This window comes from Notolepis coatsorum (genome assembly GCF_963971535.1).
Source record: "Notolepis coatsorum genome assembly, chromosome: 1".
Lineage (NCBI taxonomy): Eukaryota > Metazoa > Chordata > Actinopteri > Aulopiformes > Paralepididae > Notolepis > Notolepis coatsorum.
This window is the reverse complement of record NC_140165.1, coordinates 321486274-321510188: the sequence shown is the minus strand read 5'-3', so window position 1 is coordinate 321510188 and position 23915 is coordinate 321486274. Positions and strand designations below refer to the sequence as shown.

Sequence of the window (23915 nt, the reverse complement as noted above, 5' to 3'; positions counted from 1 at the left end):
CCCCACAGAACAGACCAACCACAACACTCACCTGTCTAGTCCAACTACCCCAAGACAATGGACACACCTCTCACTTCTCCTGTATATAATGTAAGCAGTATCATCGATCTTGAGCTCAGTTGGATACACCCGGCCAGTGTCCACTCTGAGTCATCCAGCTGTAACTCAAGCCTACCTGACTGTCTACATTGATTGATCCGGGAACATTCTCCCACAATTTGATATATTTTTTCGGGATCTCAGAACTACCGGCGCGATTCCCTTCATCTAGCTGCAGAGGAGGGGTATTAGTACGTCAACAACACACGGTAAGGGTTAAAGCCTTCCCCCCAGGTGAGGGAACATTCTCCCACATAGCCTATAGACAGCCCTTCAGCAATTGATTGATTGATAACTTGAAAATTGTATTAACAGATTGCAGAATGGGTACAATACAGCTCAATACACACAATTGTTAAGGGGATGCAGACCAGAGAAAGACTTTCGTCTTGTTTACATCAGGGTCCCCCATTTTCAATTCATCGTGACATTTATGACATACATGACACACAGATATACAGTAGTTACATTTGTGACATACAAGATATGCAAATATACAGTACTGTTAAACAGAGATCCTAACTGTACATTGGGAGAGGGTGGGTGGGTGGGTGGGAGTGGGCGTTCGGACATTTTCGGGGGCCAGTTTCGAATTGCAGCCTCCCGTAGGTGCTCTTTGAGAGCTGTTTTGAAGGTGGTTAGGGATTCAAATATTCCTTTACAGCTGTGGGTAGAGCGTTCCACATTGATGTGGCATAATTGCGAAACATGTTTAGTCCCTTGTTTGAGCCGAATCTGGGTTGCACCTGATTTGTGGAGCTCCCTCTGGTGTTGTGGTCGTGATATTCACTTGGTGGTGTAGTGTATCTTGTAGACCAGGCCCATTGCAAGTTGCTGTACGCTGTCGTCTACTCTAAGCCATCCTAGGATGTCAAAGTGGGCAGGGGTGAGGTGGGTTCTAGGAGTCAGGTCAAGCAGTAGTCTGACCAGTTTGTTTTGTGATGTTTGTAATCTTGTTTTTAGTGCCTTTGAGGTGCTTTGGTTTCGATTGATTGACTGAAAATTGTATTAACAGATTGCAGAATGGGTACAATACAGTACAGCTCAATACAAACAATTGTTAAGGGGATGCAGACCAGAGAAAGACTTTCGTCTTGTTTACATCAGGGTCCCCCATTTTCAATTCATCATAACATATATGACATACATGACATACAGATAGACAGTACTGCTACATCTATACATTTATGACATACCAGATTTACAAATACAGTACTGTTTGTGATACAAAAAGTGTCCAGAAAAGAGTGTATATACATTTGATGTAGACTTGTCTAATTCAAAGGAGGAGGGGGGGAGCGAGGTGAGGTGAGGAAAGGAAAGTCTTTATTTGCCAAGTATTGATTGATTGAAAACTTTATTAACAGATTGCAGAATGGGTACAATACAGTACAGCTCAATACACACAATTGTTAAGGGGATGCAGACCAGAGAAGTATGTATCAATGTAACAATGTATCTCCCCATTGCCCATTTCTAAATAGTCTCGTTTAAAACAAATAAAGCATGAACATTTGCATGGTGTACCTTTCTGTGACAGACAGAACCTTCAACCCCCCCCCCCCCCCCTTCACCACCCCGAAACCCCCCACAGAACAGACCAACCACAACACTCACCTGTCTAGTCCAACTACCCCAAGACAATGGACACACCTCTCACTTCTCCTGTATATAATGTAAGCAGTATCATCGATCTTGAGCTCAGTTGGATACACCCGGCCAGTGTCCACTCTGAGTCATCCAGCTGTAACTCAAGCCTACCTGACTGTCTACATTGATTGATCCGGGAACATTCTCCCACAATTTGATATATTTTTTCAGGATCTCAGAACTACCAGCGGGATTCCCTTCGCCTAGCTGCAGAGGAGGGGTATTAGTACGTCAACAACACAAGGTAAGGGTTAAAGCCTTCCCCCCAGGTGAGGGAACATTCTCCCACATAGCCTATAGACAGCCCTTCAGCAATTGATTGATTGATTGATTGAAAACTTAAAAATTGTATTAACAGATTGCAGAATGGGTACAATACAGCTCAATACACACAATTGTTAAGGGGATGCAGACCAGAGAAAGACTTTCGTCTTGTTTACATCAGGGTCCCCCATTTTCAATTCATAATGACATTTATGACATACATGACACACAGATATACAGTACTGTTACATTTGTGACATACAAGATATGCAAATATACAGTACTGTTAAACAGAGATCCTAACAGAAAATATATACATACAAGGGGGAGGAAACTGTACATTGGGGGGTGGTGGGTGGGTGGGTGGGAGTGGTCGTTCGGACATTTATGGGGGCCAGTTTCGAATTACAGCCTCCCGTAGGTGCTCTTTAAGAGCTGTTTTGAAGGTGGTTAGGGATTAAATTTTTTTTTACAGGTGTGGGTAGGGCGTTCCACATTGATGTGGCATAATTGCGAAACATGTTTAGTCCCTTGTTTGAGCCGAATCTGGGTTTAACATGATTTGTGGAGCTCCCTCTGGTGTTGTGGTCGTGATATTCACTTGGTGGTGTAGTGTATCTTGTAGACCAGGCCCATTGCAAGTTGCTGTACGCTGTCGTCTACTCTAAGCCATCCTAGGATGTCAAAGTGGGCAGGGGTGAGGTGGGTTCTAGGAGTCAGGTCAAGCAGTAGTCTGACCAGTTTGTTTTGTGATGTTTGTAATCTTGTTTTTAGTGCCTTTGAGGTGCTTTGGTTTCGATTGATTGACTGAAAATTGTATTAACAGATTGCAGAATGGGTACAATACAGTACAGCTCAATACAAACAATTGTTAAGGGGATGCAGACCAGAGAAAGACTTTCGTCTTGTTTACATCAGGGTCCCCCATTTTCAATTCATCATAACATATATGACATACATGACATACAGATAGACAGTACTGCTACATCTATACATTTATGACATACCAGATTTACAAATACAGTACTGTTTGTGATACAAAAAGTGTCCAGAAAAGAGTGTATATACATTTGATGTAGACTTGTCTAATTCAAAGGAGGAGGGGGGGAGCAAGGTGAGGTGAGGAAAGGAAAGTCTTTATTTGCCAAGTATTGATTGATTGAAAACTTTATTAACAGATTGCAGAATGGGTACAATACAGTACAGCTCAATACACACAATTGTTAAGGGGATGCAGACCAGAGAAGTATGTATCAATGTAACAATGTATCTCCCCATTGCCCATTTCTAAATAGTCTCGTTTAAAACAAATAAAGCATGAACATTTGCATGGTGTACCTTTCTGTGACAGACAGAACCTTCAACCCCCCCCCCCTTCACCACCCCGAAACCCCCCACAGAACAGACCAACCACAACACTCACCTGTCTAGTCCAACTACCCCAAGACAATGGACACACCTCTCACTTCTCCTGTATATAATGTAAGCAGTATCATCGATCTTGAGCTCAGTTGGATACACCCGGCCAGTGTCCACTCTGAGTCATCCAGCTGTAACTCAAGCCTACCTGACTGTCTACATTGATTGATCCGGGAACATTCTCCCACAATTTGATATATTTTTTCAGGATCTCAGAACTACCAGCGGGATTCCCTTCATCTAGCTGCAGAGGAGGGGTATTAGTACGTCAACAACACAAGGTAAGGGTTAAAGCCTTCCCCCCAGGTGAGGGAACATTCTCCCACATAGCCTATAGACAGCCCTTCAGCAATTGATTGATTGATTGATTGAAAACTTAAAAATTGTATTAACAGATTGCAGAATGGGTACAATACAGCTCAATACACACAATTGTTAAGGGGATGCAGACCAGAGAAAGACTTTCGTCTTGTTTACATCAGGGTCCCCCATTTTCAATTCATAATGACATTTATGACATACATGACACACAGATATACAGTACTGTTACATTTGTGACATACAAGATATGCAAATATACAGTACTGTTAAACAGAGATCCTAACAGAAAATATATACATACGAGGGGGAGGAAACTGTACATTGGGGGGTGGTGGGTGGGTGGGTGGGAGTGGGCGTTCGGACATTTACGGGGGCCAGTTTCGAATTACAGCCTCCCGTAGGTGCTCTTTAAGAGCTGTTTTGAAGGTGGTTAGGGATTACATTTTTTTTTACAGGTGTGGGTAGGGCGTTCCACATTGATGTGGCATAATTGCGAAACATGTTTAGTCCCTTGTTTGAGCCGAATCTGGGTTTAACATGATTTGTGGAGCTCCCTCTGGTGTTGTGGTTGTGATATTCACTTGGTGGTGTAGTGTATCTTGTAGACCAGGCCCATTGCAAGTTGCTGTACGCTGTCGTCTACTCTAAGCCATCCTAGGATGTCAAAGTGGGCAGGGGTGAGGTGGGTTCTAGGAGTAAGGTCAAGCAGTAGTCTGACCAGTTTGTTTTGTGATGTTTGTAATCTTGTTTTTAGTGCCTTTGAGGTGCTTTGGTTTCGATTGATTGACTGAAAATTGTATTAACAGATTGCAGAATGGGTACAATACAGTACAGCTCAATACAAACAATTGTTAAGGGGATGCAGACCAGAGAAAGACTTTCGTCTTGTTTACATCAGGGTCCCCCATTTTCAATTCATCATAACATATATGACATACATGACATACAGATAGACAGTACTGCTACATCTATACATTTATGACATACCAGATTTACAAATACAGTACTGTTTGTGATACAAAAAGTGTCCAGAAAAGAGTGTATATACATTTGATGTAGACTTGTCTAATTCAAAGGAGGAGGGGGGGAGCGAGGTGAGGTGAGGAAAGGAAAGTCTTTAATTGCCAAGTATTGATTGATTGAAAACTTTATTAACAGATTGCAGAATGGGTACAATACAGTACAGCTCAATACACACAATTGTTAAGGGGATGCAGACCAGAGAAGTATGTATCAATGTAACAATGTATCTCCCCATTGCCCATTTCTAAATAGTCTCGTTTAAAACAAATAAAGCATGAACATTTGCATGGTGTACCTTTCTGTGACAGACAGAACCTTCAACCCCCCCCCCCCCCCCCTTCACCACCCCGAAACCCCCCACAGAACAGACCAACCACAACACTCACCTGTCTAGTCCAACTACCCCAAGACAATGGACACACCTCTCACTTCTCCTGTATATAATGTAAGCAGTATCATCGATCTTGAGCTCAGTTGGATACACCCGGCCAGTGTCCACTCTGAGTCATCCAGCTGTAACTCAAGCCTACCTGACTGTCTACATTGATTGATCCGGGAACATTCTCCCACAATTTGATATATTTTTTCGGGATCTCAGAACTACCGGCGCGATTCCCTTCATCTAGCTGCAGAGGAGGGGTATTAGTACGTCAACAACACACGGTAAGGGTTAAAGCCTTCCCCCCAGGTGAGGGAACATTCTCCCACATAGCCTATAGACAGCCCTTCAGCAATTGATTGATTGATAACTTGAAAATTGTATTAACAGATTGCAGAATGGGTACAATACAGCTCAATACACACAATTGTTAAGGGGATGCAGACCAGAGAAAGACTTTCGTCTTGTTTACATCAGGGTCCCCCATTTTCAATTCATCGTGACATTTATGACATACATGACACACAGATATACAGTAGTTACATTTGTGACATACAAGATATGCAAATATACAGTACTGTTAAACAGAGATCCTAACTGTACATTGGGAGAGGGTGGGTGGGTGGGTGGGAGTGGGCGTTCGGACATTTTCGGGGGCCAGTTTCGAATTGCAGCCTCCCGTAGGTGCTCTTTGAGAGCTGTTTTGAAGGTGGTTAGGGATTCAAATATTCCTTTACAGCTGTGGGTAGAGCGTTCCACATTGATGTGGCATAATTGCGAAACATGTTTAGTCCCTTGTTTGAGCCGAATCTGGGTTGCACCTGATTTGTGGAGCTCCCTCTGGTGTTGTGGTCGAGATATTCACTTGGTGGTGTAGTGTATCTTGTAGACCAGGCCCATTGCAAGTTGCTGTACGCTGTCGTCTACTCTAAGCCATCCTAGGATGTCAAAGTGGGCAGGGGTGAGGTGGGTTCTAGGAGTCAGGTCAAGCAGTAGTCTGACCAGTTTGTTTTGTGATGTTTGTAATCTTGTTTTTAGTGCCTTTGAGGTGCTTTGGTTTCGATTGATTGACTGAAAATTGTATTAACAGATTGCAGAATGGGTACAATACAGTACAGCTCAATACAAACAATTGTTAAGGGGATGCAGACCAGAGAAAGACTTTCGTCTTGTTTACATCAGGGTCCCCCATTTTCAATTCATCATAACATATATGACATACATGACATACAGATAGACAGTACTGCTACATCTATACATTTATGACATACCAGATTTACAAATACAGTACTGTTTGTGATACAAAAAGTGTCCAGAAAAGAGTGTATATACATTTGATGTAGACTTGTCTAATTCAAAGGAGGAGGGGGGGAGCAAGGTGAGGTGAGGAAAGGAAAGTCTTTATTTGCCAAGTATTGATTGATTGAAAACTTTATTAACAGATTGCAGAATGGGTACAATACAGTACAGCTCAATACACACAATTGTTAAGGGGATGCAGACCAGAGAAGTATGTATCAATGTAACAATGTATCTCCCCATTGCCCATTTCTAAATAGTCTCGTTTAAAACAAATAAAGCATGAACATTTGCATGGTGTACCTTTCTGTGACAGACAGAACCTTCAACCCCCCCCCCCTTCACCACCCCGAAACCCCCCACAGAACAGACCAACCACAACACTCACCTGTCTAGTCCAACTACCCCAAGACAATGGACACACCTCTCACTTCTCCTGTATATAATGTAAGCAGTATCATCGATCTTGAGCTCAGTTGGATACACCCGGCCAGTGTCCACTCTGAGTCATCCAGCTGTAACTCAAGCCTACCTGACTGTCTACATTGATTGATCCGGGAACATTCTCCCACAATTTGATATATTTTTTCAGGATCTCAGAACTACCAGCGGGATTCCCTTCGCCTAGCTGCAGAGGAGGGGTATTAGTACGTCAACAACACAAGGTAAGGGTTAAAGCCTTCCCCCCAGGTGAGGGAACATTCTCCCACATAGCCTATAGACAGCCCTTCAGCAATTGATTGATTGATTGATTGAAAACTTAAAAATTGTATTAACAGATTGCAGAATGGGTACAATACAGCTCAATACACACAATTGTTAAGGGGATGCAGACCAGAGAAAGACTTTCGTCTTGTTTACATCAGGGTCCCCCATTTTCAATTCATAATGACATTTATGACATACATGACACACAGATATACAGTACTGTTACATTTGTGACATACAAGATATGCAAATATACAGTACTGTTAAACAGAGATCCTAACAGAAAATATATACATACAAGGGGGAGGAAACTGTACATTGGGGGGTGGTGGGTGGGTGGGTGGGAGTGGTCGTTCGGACATTTATGGGGGCCAGTTTCGAATTACAGCCTCCCGTAGGTGCTCTTTAAGAGCTGTTTTGAAGGTGGTTAGGGATTAATTTTTTTTTACAGGTGTGGGTAGGGCGTTCCACATTGATGTGGCATAATTGCGAAACATGTTTAGTCCCTTGTTTGAGCCGAATCTGGGTTTAACATGATTTGTGGAGCTCCCTCTGGTGTTGTGGTCGTGATATTCACTTGGTGGTGTAGTGTATCTTGTAGACCAGGCCCATTGCAAGTTGCTGTACGCTGTCGTCTACTCTAAGCCATCCTAGGATGTCAAAGTGGGCAGGGGTGAGGTGGGTTCTAGGAGTCAGGTCAAGCAGTAGTCTGACCAGTTTGTTTTGTGATGTTTGTAATCTTGTTTTTAGTGCCTTTGAGGTGCTTTGGTTTCGATTGATTGACTGAAAATTGTATTAACAGATTGCAGAATGGGTACAATACAGTACAGCTCAATACAAACAATTGTTAAGGGGATGCAGACCAGAGAAAGACTTTCGTCTTGTTTACATCAGGGTCCCCCATTTTCAATTCATCATAACATATATGACATACATGACATACAGATAGACAGTACTGCTACATCTATACATTTATGACATACCAGATTTACAAATACAGTACTGTTTGTGATACAAAAAGTGTCCAGAAAAGAGTGTATATACATTTGATGTAGACTTGTCTAATTCAAAGGAGGAGGGGGGGAGCAAGGTGAGGTGAGGAAAGGAAAGTCTTTATTTGCCAAGTATTGATTGATTGAAAACTTTATTAACAGATTGCAGAATGGGTACAATACAGTACAGCTCAATACACACAATTGTTAAGGGGATGCAGACCAGAGAAGTATGTATCAATGTAACAATGTATCTCCCCATTGCCCATTTCTAAATAGTCTCGTTTAAAACAAATAAAGCATGAACATTTGCATGGTGTACCTTTCTGTGACAGACAGAACCTTCAACCCCCCCCCCTTCACCACCCCGAAACCCCCCACAGAACAGACCAACCACAACACTCACCTGTCTAGTCCAACTACCCCAAGACAATGGACACACCTCTCACTTCTCCTGTATATAATGTAAGCAGTATCATCGATCTTGAGCTCAGTTGGATACACCCGGCCAGTGTCCACTCTGAGTCATCCAGCTGTAACTCAAGCCTACCTGACTGTCTACATTGATTGATCCGGGAACATTCTCCCACAATTTGATATATTTTTTCAGGATCTCAGAACTACCAGCGGGATTCCCTTCGCCTAGCTGCAGAGGAGGGGTATTAGTACGTCAACAACACAAGGTAAGGGTTAAAGCCTTCCCCCCAGGTGAGGGAACATTCTCCCACATAGCCTATAGACAGCCCTTCAGCAATTGATTGATTGATTGATTGAAAACTTAAAAATTGTATTAACAGATTGCAGAATGGGTACAATACAGCTCAATACACACAATTGTTAAGGGGATGCAGACCAGAGAAAGACTTTCGTCTTGTTTACATCAGGGTCCCCCATTTTCAATTCATAATGACATTTATGACATACATGACACACAGATATACAGTACTGCTACATCTATACATTTATGACATACCAGATTTACAAATACAGTACTGTTTGTGATACAAAAAGTGTCCAGAAAAGAGTGTATATACATTTGATGTAGACTTGTCTAATTCAAAGGAGGAGGGGGGGAGCAAGGTGAGGTGAGGAAAGGAAAGTCTTTATTTGCCAAGTATTGATTGATTGAAAACTTTATTAACAGATTGCAGAATGGGTACAATACAGTACAGCTCAATACACACAATTGTTAAGGGGATGCAGACCAGAGAAGTATGTATCAATGTAACAATGTATCTCCCCATTGCCCATTTCTAAATAGTCTCGTTTAAAACAAATAAAGCATGAACATTTGCATGGTGTACCTTTCTGTGACAGACAGAACCTTCAACCCCCCCCCCTTCACCACCCCGAAACCCCCCACAGAACAGACCAACCACAACACTCACCTGTCTAGTCCAACTACCCCAAGACAATGGACACACCTCTCACTTCTCCTGTATATAATGTAAGCAGTATCATCGATCTTGAGCTCAGTTGGATACACCCGGCCAGTGTCCACTCTGAGTCATCCAGCTGTAACTCAAGCCTACCTGACTGTCTACATTGATTGATCCGGGAACATTCTCCCACAATTTGATATATTTTTTCAGGATCTCAGAACTACCAGCGGGATTCCCTTCGCCTAGCTGCAGAGGAGGGGTATTAGTACGTCAACAACACAAGGTAAGGGTTAAAGCCTTCCCCCCAGGTGAGGGAACATTCTCCCACATAGCCTATAGACAGCCCTTCAGCAATTGATTGATTGATTGATTGAAAACTTAAAAATTGTATTAACAGATTGCAGAATGGGTACAATACAGCTCAATACACACAATTGTTAAGGGGATGCAGACCAGAGAAAGACTTTCGTCTTGTTTACATCAGGGTCCCCCATTTTCAATTCATAATGACATTTATGACATACATGACACACAGATATACAGTACTGTTACATTTGTGACATACAAGATATGCAAATATACAGTACTGTTAAACAGAGATCCTAACAGAAAATATATACATACAAGGGGGAGGAAACTGTACATTGGGGGGTGGTGGGTGGGTGGGTGGGAGTGGTCGTTCGGACATTTATGGGGGCCAGTTTTGAATTACAGCCTCCCGTAGGTGCTCTTTAAGAGCTGTTTTGAAGGTGGTTAGGGATTAATTTTTTTTTTACAGGTGTGGGTAGGGCGTTCCACATTGATGTGGCATAATTGCGAAACATGTTTAGTCCCTTGTTTGAGCCGAATCTGGGTTTAACATGATTTGTGGAGCTCCCTCTGGTGTTGTGGTCGTGATATTCACTTGGTGGTGTAGTGTATCTTGTAGACCAGGCCCATTGCAAGTTGCTGTACGCTGTCGTCTACTCTAAGCCATCCTAGGATGTCAAAGTGGGCAGGGGTGAGGTGGGTTCTAGGAGTCAGGTCAAGCAGTAGTCTGACCAGTTTGTTTTGTGATGTTTGTAATCTTGTTTTTAGTGCCTTTGAGGTGCTTTGGTTTCGATTGATTGACTGAAAATTGTATTAACAGATTGCAGAATGGGTACAATACAGTACAGCTCAATACAAACAATTGTTAAGGGGATGCAGACCAGAGAAAGACTTTCGTCTTGTTTACATCAGGGTCCCCCATTTTCAATTCATCATAACATATATGACATACATGACATACAGATAGACAGTACTGCTACATCTATACATTTATGACATACCAGATTTACAAATACAGTACTGTTTGTGATACAAAAAGTGTCCAGAAAAGAGTGTATATACATTTGATGTAGACTTGTCTAATTCAAAGGAGGAGGGGGGGAGCAAGGTGAGGTGAGGAAAGGAAAGTCTTTATTTGCCAAGTATTGATTGATTGAAAACTTTATTAACAGATTGCAGAATGGGTACAATACAGTACAGCTCAATACACACAATTGTTAAGGGGATGCAGACCAGAGAAAGACTTTCGTCTTGTTTACATCAGGGTCCCCCATTTTCAATTCATCGTAACATATATGACATACAGATAGACAGTACTGCTACATCTATACATTTATGACATACCAGATTTGCAAATACAGTACTGTTTGTGATACGAAAAGAGTCTAGAAAAGAAGTATATACATTTGACGTAGAAACTGTACATTGGAAGAGGTTGGGTAGGTGGGGGGGGTACTGTACATTGGAGGTGGTTGGGTGGGTGGGGGGGAGGTTGGGTAGGAGGGGTGGGTGGGGGACACTGTACAACTGTACAAGCAACACTGTACATTGGAATATTGACAAGACCATACTTGGTCATTTTTACTGTACATTGGAGGGGGTTGTGAGGGACTCGGGAGAGTTACAGTAGAGCGAAAGTCAATTAACGTTGATGTCAAGATGGACAGTGGAAGAAAAAGAAAGGGTGGAGGAGAGAGGGATAAAACAAAGAAAAAGAAAGGCCCTTACAGGAGAGAGTGGTTAACTGTATTATAATAGTAAATAGAAAAATATGTTGTGCTCTTGCTTTTTTCTTTTTGAAGGTGGAGAGAGTAGCATTGCTAGTGCCACAACAGTTTTATTTGAGGTCCATAACAGTACATTGTACTAAGCAATTGTTGGCTCATTAGTTTGTGATTCACATGCACTAAAATTCACCAGAATGCAGGAAATTAAGTCTTTGTAACAAAAAATGTCCTGGTGGGGGACCCCCAGACCCTCTGCTTAAAAAGTGGCCTGATTGGGGCTATATTTCGCGCTATATCTCCCGGTATGAATTATTTCCCCAGTCCGGCCCTGGTCATCAGTCATCTGTATCAAGGCAGTAGAAGTAGAGTGACCAGCTCTATAGGCATGTTGAGAATCTGTTGCAAGCTTGTATGAAACAAAATACTCTGGAATTTGTGAATGCACCAACTTTTCCATGATTTTGCTCAAGACAGGTAAACTACTTATAGGTCTAGAATTTCCCTCATTAAAAGCAGCTTTGGTATCCTTAGGTGAAGGAAAAACCTTAGCCTCCTTCCACATCTTTGGACATAGGCCCACATCCAAACATCTATTCATAATATGACATATAGGAGATGCTATGATACCAGCAGTCATTCTCAGCACTTTACTATCCAGGTTATCTAGGCCTGCTAACTTACTATCAGGAAGAGAGCGGAGTAACCGCTCCACCTCACTGACTTCAGCCTGATGGAATTCACATTCACACATTTTGTCTTTCATTATAATATACTTAATACAGTCATTTGTTTTAAGGTTGTTTGAAATATTCATAGCCTGCCTTAGTTTAGATACTTTACCATACCCACATAATAATCATTAAAATGATTTGCAGTCTCACCTGGTTTCGTGAGAACAAATCCATTTGATTCCACTAAGGGTGTGCACACAGTTGTCTTTCGACCCATCATTTCATTAAAAACATTCCATATTTGTTTGCTATCATTTCTCACATCATATAACCTTTGTTTAAAATAGTCCCTTTTTTGTTTACCTCCCAGACACCCATTCCAAGAGCCTGTTCGCTTTCCATCTCTCTCTCTCTCTCTCTCTCTCTCTCTCTCTCTCTCTCTCTCTCTCTCTCTCTCTCTCTCTCTCTCTCTCTCTCTCTCTCTCTCTGATCAACAATGGCAGCGCATTCAAAACTACTGTCCAACATCCTGGAGGCGTTAAGTAAGGAGGAGCTGAAGACGTTCCGGTGGCATTTGAACCAAGGGGTCCTGGAGGGCTACACTGCCATCATGAAGGGCCGTCTGGAGAATGCTGACATACATGACGTGGTGGATCTGATGGTGCAGCACTATGATGATGTAGCTGTGAAGATTACAGAGGCGATACTGAAGACTCTCAACAGGAATGATCTGGTGGCAGATCTACAAGCAGCGTCTGTTGGAGCATCTGGTGGAGCATCTTACATAGGAGGTAAGGTTTAGTGGTATAGGATTTTGATATTCAATTTGTTTTTGAAAATGAAGTTTATTATTATTTATATTAGGTAATGCTTTATATTAAGGTCCTTGTAATAAGTGTTAGTTAATAGGTAATAAGGTCCTTATAAGTCCTTAATATAGACTTTATTAACACATACTACTGTTGATAAGCATCATATTGAGTATTATCATCAGAGTGTAAAATAATAAACACATGTATTGGTAGATTATAAGACATTTATAAGGACTTGTTAACAATTTATAGACGTTTAAGAATGTTAATAAAGGCTTTATGAGTTTATTATAATTGTTTATAATACCAAACACTTATTGAGTGTTATTAATTAATAACTTACCTATTGTGTCATTGTTAAGCTTTTCACATTTTAAGGTTAAAAAAAACACTTAAATGTATTAGCAGTTAACTATACACATTAACTGCTTGAGTGCCAAAAATGACATAAGTCGTTTCTGGGTTGTTTTTTCCTTTTTTTTCCGATATTCTTATTCATTATCCACCCAGGGAGCCTGTTGTTACCATATGGAATGAGTCTGAGGTCCCCAAGGTGTGTCTCATAATTCACACTATAGGGAGAAGTGTCTCTCAGAATATCACGGTTTTCAGAAGCTGACAATGTAACTCTAGACTAGAGGTTCAAATTCATGAACTCATATCAAGGCAAGAATGACATGAACCCACATGAAAAGCTATTCGATTAGATTCAAATGTATTGTCATCATCATACAGCACAAGTACAGTACATTGAAAAGACGTTTGGCATCCAACCAGAGTGCAAATGTAACAGTAAAGTGCAATAGTAATGCACAAGTGATTTAAACTGGGTATACAATATATAAATGAGTACTACTGAGTAATAGTACTAATCAGATTTATGTACAGACTTGTAGTATTAATATGTACAGTGTTACAGGTATAAAGACACTATGGTAGTAAGTCATACTGGCCAGCAGCATAACTAGTAAGAGTAGGTAAGGGATATGTACAGATATAGATATAGTATCCACTATTTAGATGTGTAAAAAGGGTTATATGTAGGCATGTACAGACAGATATGGATAGATATATATACCGTGAGAATAAATTGTACATTATTGTACATGCTATCATACAGAGTTATGGGTTATCATCTAAAATCCCTTCAGTGTAGCAACAAGGCTTTGGTTTGGAGGAAGGAGTAGTTTTATTTACTGATTAAATGTGTTTTCTTTATGCTGCTTTCCTCCCCAGCCTCAGAGCAGCAGAGGGGACAGGTGTTGTGTGACGTCTGTTCGGACGATGAGGTTAAGAAGGTAGCAGTGAAGACCTGTCAGACTTGCAGCACCTCCTACTGTGAGAGACACCTGAAGAGACACAAGACGTCCGCAGACCTTCAGGGACACATTCTGCTGGAGCCCACCGGAGGACAGCGTAAGTGGAAAAGACACAGTTTGTAATTTCTAGCGTTCATTCTTCAGAAGTAGCTTTATGTAATCATCTACCCTTAACAATTAAAATAATCATCATCTACCCTTAATAATTAAAAGACTCATCTAACAATAAAATATTCATCATATACCCTTAACAATTAACTCATCATATACCCTTAACAATTAAAAGACTCATCATATACCCTTAACAATTAACCAGCTAGACAAAGACTTATCTTTAGTAACCAGCTAGACAAAGACTTTTATTAATAAAAGTCTTTGTCTAACTGGTTACTACATAAAAGTATTTGTCTAACTGGCTACGTATTAAAAGTCTTCGTCTAACTGTTTACTTAATAAAAGTATTTGTCTAACTGGTTACTTCATAAAAGTATTTGTCTAACTGGTTACTTAATAAAAGTCTTTGTCTAACTGGCTACTTCATAAAAGTCTTTGTCTAACTGGTTACGTATTAAAAGTATTTGTCTAACTGGTTACTTAATAAAAGTCTTTGTCTAACTGGCTACTTCATAAAAGTCTTTGTCTAACTGGCTACTTAATAAAAGTCTTTGTCTAACTGGTAACGTATTAAAAGTCTTTGTCTAACTGGCTACTTCATAAAAGTATTTGTCTAACTGGTTACTTAATAAAAGTATTTGTCTAACTGGCTACTTCATAATAGTCTTTGTCTAACTGGCTACTTCATAAAAGTCTTTGTCTAACTGGTTACGTATTAAAAGTATTTGTCTAACAGTTAGGCTTTCAGCCTCAGGTGTAAAAAGTAACACTTGTTTCGACATGCTGCCACTACTTCCGTATATATACTTTCGTTTTGCTGCACAATTTCGCCGCTCTTCACTTCTCCACGCCCTTTGCACTGAACGAAGAAATATACATTTTGTCATCAAAACAACAATACAGACCGTTTGAACAGACATGCAAACGGTCAAAGGTGTTATAACGGAAGCATTGGACGACATGGACGAAACACAGTTCAAGAGATTTCGGAACCAATTAGTTGACCGTAGAGAAGAACCGCGCGTTCGTCGAGGTACGGTACAAAATATGGATCGTTTGGACATTGCAGATCTAATGGTTTCAACCTTCACTGAAGCTGGTGTAATTCAAGTGACTGTCAAATTATTGATAGCGATTGGCTGCAACCAGATTGATTGATTGATTGATTGAAAACTTTATTAACAGATTGCAGAATGGGTACAATACAGTACAGCTCAATACACACAATTGTTAAGGGGATGCAGACCAGAGAAAGACTTTCGTCTTGTTTACATCAGGGTCCCCCATTTTCAATTCATCAGGACATATATGACATACATGACATACAGATAGTCAGTACTGCTACATCTATACATTTATGACATACCAGATTTGCAAATACAGTACTGTTTGTGATACAGAAGGAGTCAAGAAAAGGGAGTATATACATTTGACGTAGAAACTGTACATTGGAGGAGGTTGGGTGGGGGGGGTTGGGTACACTGGGATATTGACAACCATACTGGGTAATTTACATTGGAGGTGGTTGGGGGGGGGGGGGGGGGGGGCACACTGTATAAACAAGCAAAACTGTACATTGAGGGGGGGAGACTCTGTACAAACAAACAAAATTGTACATTGGACTATTGACAAAACCATACTAGGTAAATGACTGTACATTGGAGGGGGTTGGGTTAGGATATTTACAGGGGCCAGTGTTGAATTGCAGTCTCCCGTAGGTGTCTCTTGAGAGAGGTTTTGAAAGTGGGTAGTGATCCACATTCCTTTACAGCTTTGGGTAGGGCGTTCCACATTGATGTGGCATAATTGCGAAACGTGTTTAGTCCCTTATTTGAGCCGAATCTGGGTTTAACATGATTTGTGGAGCTCCCTCTGGTGTTGTGATCGTGGTATTCACTGACCTTTGGGAAGTATTTTGCCATGTACATGGGTACCTTGGTCGTGTAGTGTATCTTGTAGACCAGGCCCATTGCAAGTTGCTGTACTCTGTCATCTACTCTAAGCCATCCTATGTTGTCAAAGTTGTCAAAGGCTGCAATGACAAGTCTGTTTTAGAATAGGCTACACTTCAAATAAATGTTCCCTACGGGTTACTGATAACGGTAGGTTATGTAGATAACCTAGTTATATTAGTATTGGCTGAGCGTTCCGCTCTGAGCCTTATGATATATTCTATATTCTATGATACCTATTGTATCCCCTTACGAACAAAAAATACATGCACCACACCTGTATGGGGCTCCGCCCCCATGGCGGCACCGCCCATATAGCAGTGACGATAGTCACCACACACCCTTCCTCGCCAATAACCCGTCCCAGGAAAAAGATTCCTCAAGAGGGAACTCAGGGCCGCGCAGAGCGGAACGCTCAGCCAATACTAATATAACTAGGTTATCTACATAACCTACCGTTATATGCCGTGTTTGCTATCGCGTTCCGCTCGGAGCCTTATGAGATATGGGGAAGAGCGGACGCGAAGCCCGACAAATGTACCCCCTGAGGACCCGTAAGCCCACATCAAGGGGTGCGGGGAGCCCTGTCACCCCATCCTCCCTAATGAAGGGGGGGCGCAGTCAACTCCACCTGAATGCGAACAAGAGGGAAACTAGAACCCCTTGAACACACCGTACAGGCGGAACCACGTGTGACTCAACACACTGTGGCCCATACCCATACACTCCTGCTACCCGACCAAAGGACGGGAAGCAGGAAAGGCCACAGACCCCAGAACCGCCTGGGAGACAGAACCCCCGGTCATGTCCATGAGGAAAAACCTTACAAAGGAGCCCGGGGAGGACCATGAAGCTGCAGCACAGATGGCCTCCACCGAGGCCCCACCCAGGAGAGCGGCAGAGGCAGCCACCCCACGAGTGGAGTGCGCCCTGACGCCCCCAGGGGGATCCTGCCCAGCCAACGTGTAGCAGAGGGTAACACCCTCGCACAACCAATGGGACAGGCGCTGCTCCGACAGTGCCTTACCAGCACGAGCCCCACCGTAACAGACAAAAAGCTGGTCGGTAACCCTGAAATCCTGAGTACGGCTGAGGTAAATCCCCAAGCACGGACTGGACATGACAGGTGAAGGCCCGCAACTAACTCACTAGTGTGAGGAGGAGGACGAAACGCCTGAACCACAATATCCCGGGAGCGGAAGGAACTCCGGATATTCTTAGGCACGAAAGCAGGATTAGGTCGCAGAGTGACACCGCAATCGGTCCGAAAAGACAGGCACTCTGGACGTACCGAGAGAGCACAGAGCTCACCTACGCGTTTAGCGGAAGTGACAGCCAGAAGGAACGCGGTCTTGAAGGACAGCTGTCCCAACGGCGCCTGCTCGAGCGGCTCAAACGGGACCAAGGACAACCGACCGAAGACCAATTGAAGATCCCAAGTCGGAGCCAAGGAGCGTTGCACCGGCTTAACGCGTCGAGCGCCAAGCAGGAAACGCTTCACAAGAGGGTGGCTGAACAAGACATCCCCTCAAACCCCTCATGATAGGAGGATATAGCTGCTGCATATACCCTCACCGTCGAAGCCGACAGTCTATCAAGGAGAGACTGGAGGTAACTAAGGACAGCATCCAGGGGGCAGGGGACTGAGTCCCGGCCCCCCGCCTTACACCACACTTGGAACACACGTCATCTGCCCGCGCAAGCGGAGCGCCAAGCAGGAACGCTTCACAAGAGGGTGGCTGAACAAGACATCCCCTCAAACCCCTCATGATAGGAGGATATAGCTGCTGCATATACCCTCACCGTCGAAGCCGACAGTCTATCAAGGAGAGACTGGAGGTAACCAAGGACAGTATCCAGGGGGCAGGAGACTGAGTCCCGGCCCCCCGCCTTACACCACACTTGGAACATACGTCATCTGCCCGCGTAAGCGCGACAGTGGAGGGAGCATGCGCATTCCAGATGGTAACACTATCAGGATCAAGAACCTGCGCCCCTCAACGTACCCGTCCCAACAACTGACCTAACAGATGTATGGGGAAGAATCCCTGGCGGCACGGCATCGGTCCCAGACCTGCCTGGCCATGTCCAGACGCAATCCTCACCCGTCAGGATGAGGGCCGCCCCGCGACAGTACACCTGCACCCACCTACACCTGCACCTACCAGCACGAGCCCCACCGTAACAGACAAAAAGCTGGTCGGTAACCCTGAAATCCTGAGTACGGCTGAGGTAAATCCCCAAGCACGGACTGGACATGACAGGTGAAGGCCCGCAACTAACTCACTAGTGTGAGGAGGAGGACGAAACGCCTGAACCACAATATCCCGGGAGCGGAAGGAACTCCGGATATTCTTAGGCACGAAAGCAGGATTAGGTCGCAGAGTGACACCGCAATCGGTCCGAAAAGACAGGCACTCTGGACGTACCGAGAGAGCACAGAGCTCACCTACGCGTTTAGCGGAAGTGACAGCCAGAAGGAACGCGGTCTTGAAGGACAGCTGTCCCAACGGCGCCTGCTCGAGCGGCTCAAACGGGACCAAGGACAACCGACCGAAGACCAATTGAAGATCCCAAGTCGGAGCCAAGGAGCGTTGCACCGGCTTAACGCGTCGAGCGCCAAGCAGGAAACGCTTCACAAGAGGGTGGCTGAACAAGACATCCCCTCAAACCCCTCATGATAGGAGGATATAGCTGCTGCATATACCCTCACCGTCGAAGCCGACAGTCTATCAAGGAGAGACTGGAGGTAACTAAGGACAGCATCCAGGGGGCAGGAGACTGAGTCCCGGCCCCCCGCCTTACACCACACTTGGAACACACGTCATCTGCCCGCGCAAGCGGAGCGCCAAGCAGGAACGCTTCACAAGAGGGTGGCTGAACAAGACATCCCCTCAAACCCCTCATGATAGGAGGATATAGCTGCTGCATATACCCTCACCGTCGAAGCCGACAGTCTATCAAGGAGAGACTGGAGGTAACCAAGGACAGTATCCAGGGGGCAGGAGACTGAGTCCCGGCCCCCCGCCTTACACCACACTTGGAACATACGTCATCTGCCCGCGTAAGCGCGACAGTGGAGGGAGCATGCGCATTCCAGATGGTAACACCATCAGGATCAAGAACCTGCGCCCCTCAACGTACCCGTCCCAACAACTGACCTAACAGATGTATGGGGAAGAATCCCTGGCGGCACGGCATCGGTCCCAGACCTGCCTGGCCATGTCCAGACGCAATCCTCACCCGTCAGGATGAGGGCCGCCCCGCGACAGTACACCTGCACCCACATTCTCCCTGCCGGGGATGTGGGGAGCCCTCAGGCCGCGCAGATGGAGGACGCCCATAGCCAGCCGCCCGCCGCCTGGTGCAGACAGGGGGAGCGTACTCCTCCCTGTCTGTCGATACACGACACTGACGTCGTATCGTCCGTCCTGATCAACACCATTTGTGGACCAGAAGGACCGCTTTCAACACCAACACATTGAACGTAGCGCAGACCGGGCAGCATGGTTTGCCAGCTGCCCCCTACTGCGTTGGCCCGACGCATCACCAGCGAGGGAGGCGTTGGTGAAAACGCGACGTGAGACAGCGCCGTAACCGTCCTAGGACGGAACCTCCCGAGCGTGTTGACAACACGCTCTGAGATGGATGCCCATAGCCCTCCAACCGTTGACTGGGAAGAGGAATACTCTACATCCAGTCTACAGCAACCCCAGGCTGGTAGAGACCTGGCTGGTACGAGACCTGACGATCCACCTTGACCGCGAAGGACCAGAACGTCATCAGGGCAGAACACTCCGTAACCCCGGACGACGCAGAGGCCCCAGTGCGGCCTCCACGCACTTGGTGAAGATGCGGGGAGCCAGAGAAAACCGAACGGCAGCCTCTGGTACTCATACGCTAACCCTGCAAAGGAAGCGTAGGTAAGCCCTAGGATGGAAGATCGGGGATGCGCATACGCATCCTACAGGTCTATGGAGGAGAACCAGACCCCCACCTGACAGTGTTCAACAGGTAGGAGACGATCCAAAAAATGCTGAACCTTCCCATGGGACAGGTCCAGCCTGGGTCTTACACCCCTCCCTCCCGACTTCTCGGGCTGAGAACACCGGGAGGAGAACGCCACGGCGATGGCTTGCTTCGTCCACAGAGATTGGATCTCGTTGACCAGAGCTGTCCCTGCTGGAGACCCCGACAACAGGGTCTGTACCAAACCTGAAAACGGGTGGGGTTGTGTAAACACAAGTCCCCGCCTCACCGTTCTCTCCATCTACCTCGACATATGGTACTGCCGTAGTCATATGTGACGACACTCCCAACGCACCCGCCGTCACGTGGCGCAGGTCCGCCAGGAACTGTAGATAGTTGGCCCGGTCCCCCCGCTGTGCGTAGACAACCCTGGAACCGTGCGAGGAGCGCGTTCCGTGTCGGAACACCTGACCCTGACACCACCCACGAGGCAATCGCACCCAAGGGGGAACCCCGACAGAAAGGGCCGGTCTGATACGGGGGGCTTCCGAGGAAAAAAGCCCCCCCACTGAACACCCCTCCAGAACATGCTGAAGGAGTTGTTCTGCAGCCGGACATGCAAGGTGTAAGGCCCCCATGGGTTCCTACACACCGTAGCCCTGCAGTGATATTACTACCACCCCAAATCATGTGAGCTGCGACCACTTGCCAATATTCCAGGAGTGGGAGGCACCAACATGATACCAGGCCTGGCGAAGGTGAGGCCGGGGAAGCCCGCACTGTGTGCCTCAAAAGGTTTCGAGCCCCCCTGCTGACAACACTTAAGTTGACAGACGTAACACCAGGCTCAACCAACACAGATCAAGGTGCGGGAGCCGCTTGACAGCACAACATTCTCACGGACAGACCCAGGCTCAGCCATAAACTGGGTGTCAGCCCCTGTCCCCATGAGAAGCGAAAAGGGGGGCCGCCCGCGCATCAACGAAGGCACGCGGCCCGCAGCCAAAGGAAACAATCAGAGCCCACTTCTTCCGCTGGTGTTGGGGAAGGGAGCGATCGGAGAGCGGGCTGCTCGCGGCAGGACGGTGACGGCTTGTTTGTTCAAGCCGAACCCATCCTACATGGCCGATCCCTCGGCCGCCAAGGCTGTCGGCCTTGTGGACACCTGTCGAATCGACGCCCAGGATACCTTTGGCGGGGGAAAAACATGGCCGCCTGTCGAGGGCCCCGTCATCGCCGCTGACGAGGCCGTGCTCTCTCTTCTTCTGGCTGCGCGGTGTGAGGCGGTGTAGGGCCTAGGACAATACCGCCCGCGCTCCAGCAGAAGACCAAAATCCCCTGCGGAGAGGGGAACCCTGAGCGGTTATAGCTTGCGGCTGGGTCAAAGCTAATAACGTCAACAACCTCGCGCGATGTGTCGACGTCGTCTGGCCCTCAAGGCCCCTCCACCAGACACCATTTTTCTATTAGAAAAAAACAGCAATTCGAACACAGTTCTAATCGTTGCCAATTCCATACCGTGGCGGTACAAGCCTTAACAGCCCACCAGCCACTCGCCAGGCCGACCCACCCATGGTGTCGGCCGGGCGGGGCATTGTTTCAATATATCAAAAACAAAGGACTGATGTTAACACGGAGCACCAGTGGTGATTGCAAACAGCACCCTCCACTGTGGTGTGCACCATGAAAGGGTTAAATGAATAAAAGAGCTAAACCACAAAATACTGTAGAATGAGCAAACCCATACACACAAAGTTAAGGGGAGACGGACCAGTCCCGCCTTCATTCAAAATATTCACAACAGGACACCAGCCCTAGTTTAGCCCATTTACCAAAAAAGGTAAACAAAGCCCCCCCCCGCACTACTCCCCCAGTATACCGATTGACCGTCAGTATGAATGGTTGAGAGGAGAGAAAACTGTAGCAAGACAGACCTTCTCATAGCAGAGTGACAAAACGAAACAATAGCCCCCTACACAGGGCCGCCCCAGGAGGTGGGGGGCCTCGCGTCTAAAAACGCACAGGGCCTCACATTTCTCCCAGGCGGCCCTGCCCTTATACTACTGCAGCCTAGCGCCAGGCGATGTGGGACCCAAGACAACAATTGCCTGTGCACAGACACGCAACATGTTTACCATGTCGGCTGGACCCATAGCCCCACTACCCGACGCCAACCCAGATGGGAACACCGTTCAACAAACCCCGCCGGAACACAAGGTAAAATACCTGGCTAGGCAACCTAGCCACGGCCTACCCTGTTGTCAACCCATTTACCCGAAAAAGGTAAATAGGACTCAGCAAAAAAAACCACAACAGCTACCGACTGACCTTCATTGATGAACCGGGCAAGAGGAGGGAGAGTGACAACATCTCACGGCGGAGACATTAAAACAGCATAGGATGTGTGGTGACCAGAGTCACTGCTATATGGGCGGTGCCACCATGGGGGCGGAGCCCCATACAGGTGTGGTGCATGTATTTTTTGTTCGTGGGAGATACATTAGGTATCATAGGAGATAGTATATCTCATAAGGCTCAGAGCGGAACGCGATAGCAAATACGGCATATAACCATACCTCATACATAAAAACAATCATAATTAATCATGAAAAAATAATAATGATGGTGCAAGGCACTTAAAGGAAACAGGTTAACACGTTCTCTTCATTCATTCCCCTTGGTTCAATGCAATTGAACAAATGAATATAATAACATTCACGTTGCAATAATAACTTGTGCCTGTCTCCCCCTCTAGAGGGCCCGTGGACTAACTCGAGTCCCATGTATTTGAGATCATTAACGGCATGTTTGCATTTAGAAAAATGTCTAGCTACCGAAGACTTGACATCTGAATTTCTAACTGAACATTTATGTTCACTGATTCTCGATTTAAAATCTCTTGTTGTTTTACCCACATAAGAAAAATTACACAGACATTTCAGCAGATACACCAGATTTGAGGAATTACACGTAATACGTCCTTTAACGGGTATACGTTTGGCCGTTATTGGGTGTGTGTAGAATTTATCTTTGATCATGCCTTGACATTGTACACAGGCTTGACAGGGGAAATTACCATCTGGGATGTTGGACATAAAATGAGTGGGTTTCCTTATGGGAAAATCAGTTTTGACTAGAAGATTAGAAAGATTCGCTTGTCTTTTATAAAAAATGAGAACATCAATATGACAACAAAATAAAACTGTCATATAGGCTAATTACAATCATTTTGTCAAAGGTCTGTTAAAACAAGTGTGACTGAACTTAATAAAAAAAACAAGTAGTGCAAACAAAGAAGCAGCATTTTATCTTATTTTCCTAATAAAATGTATTTTCATTCAAAATGTATCAATGAACCCCCCCCCCCCCCCCCATACCACACTAACCAACTCCTATTTTCTCTGTCCCTCTTTCTCTAATGATATACTCTAGACACCTAAAACAAATTCCTGCCATAAAGTTACATTTATTATAAGGCACATCAAAAAACTGCTACTGACCTTCAA

General features: G+C 45.1%; 1 protein-coding gene across 1 annotated transcript; it reads left to right on the top strand.

Moving 5' to 3' along the window:
* Positions 1-1966: 1966 nt before the first annotated feature.
* On the top strand, positions 1967-23849 carry LOC311226650 (NACHT, LRR and PYD domains-containing protein 6-like; the record flags this gene model as incomplete). Its single annotated transcript, XM_084312067.1, has 5 exons — positions 1967-1993; positions 3641-3713; positions 12614-13034; positions 14292-14471; positions 23842-23849. Exons 3-5 carry the CDS (start codon positions 12740-12742, stop codon positions 23847-23849), a joined length of 483 nt encoding a protein of 160 aa, XP_084168193.1. The 5' UTR covers positions 1967-1993; positions 3641-3713; positions 12614-12739.
* Between the last annotated feature and the right edge of the window lie 66 nt (positions 23850-23915).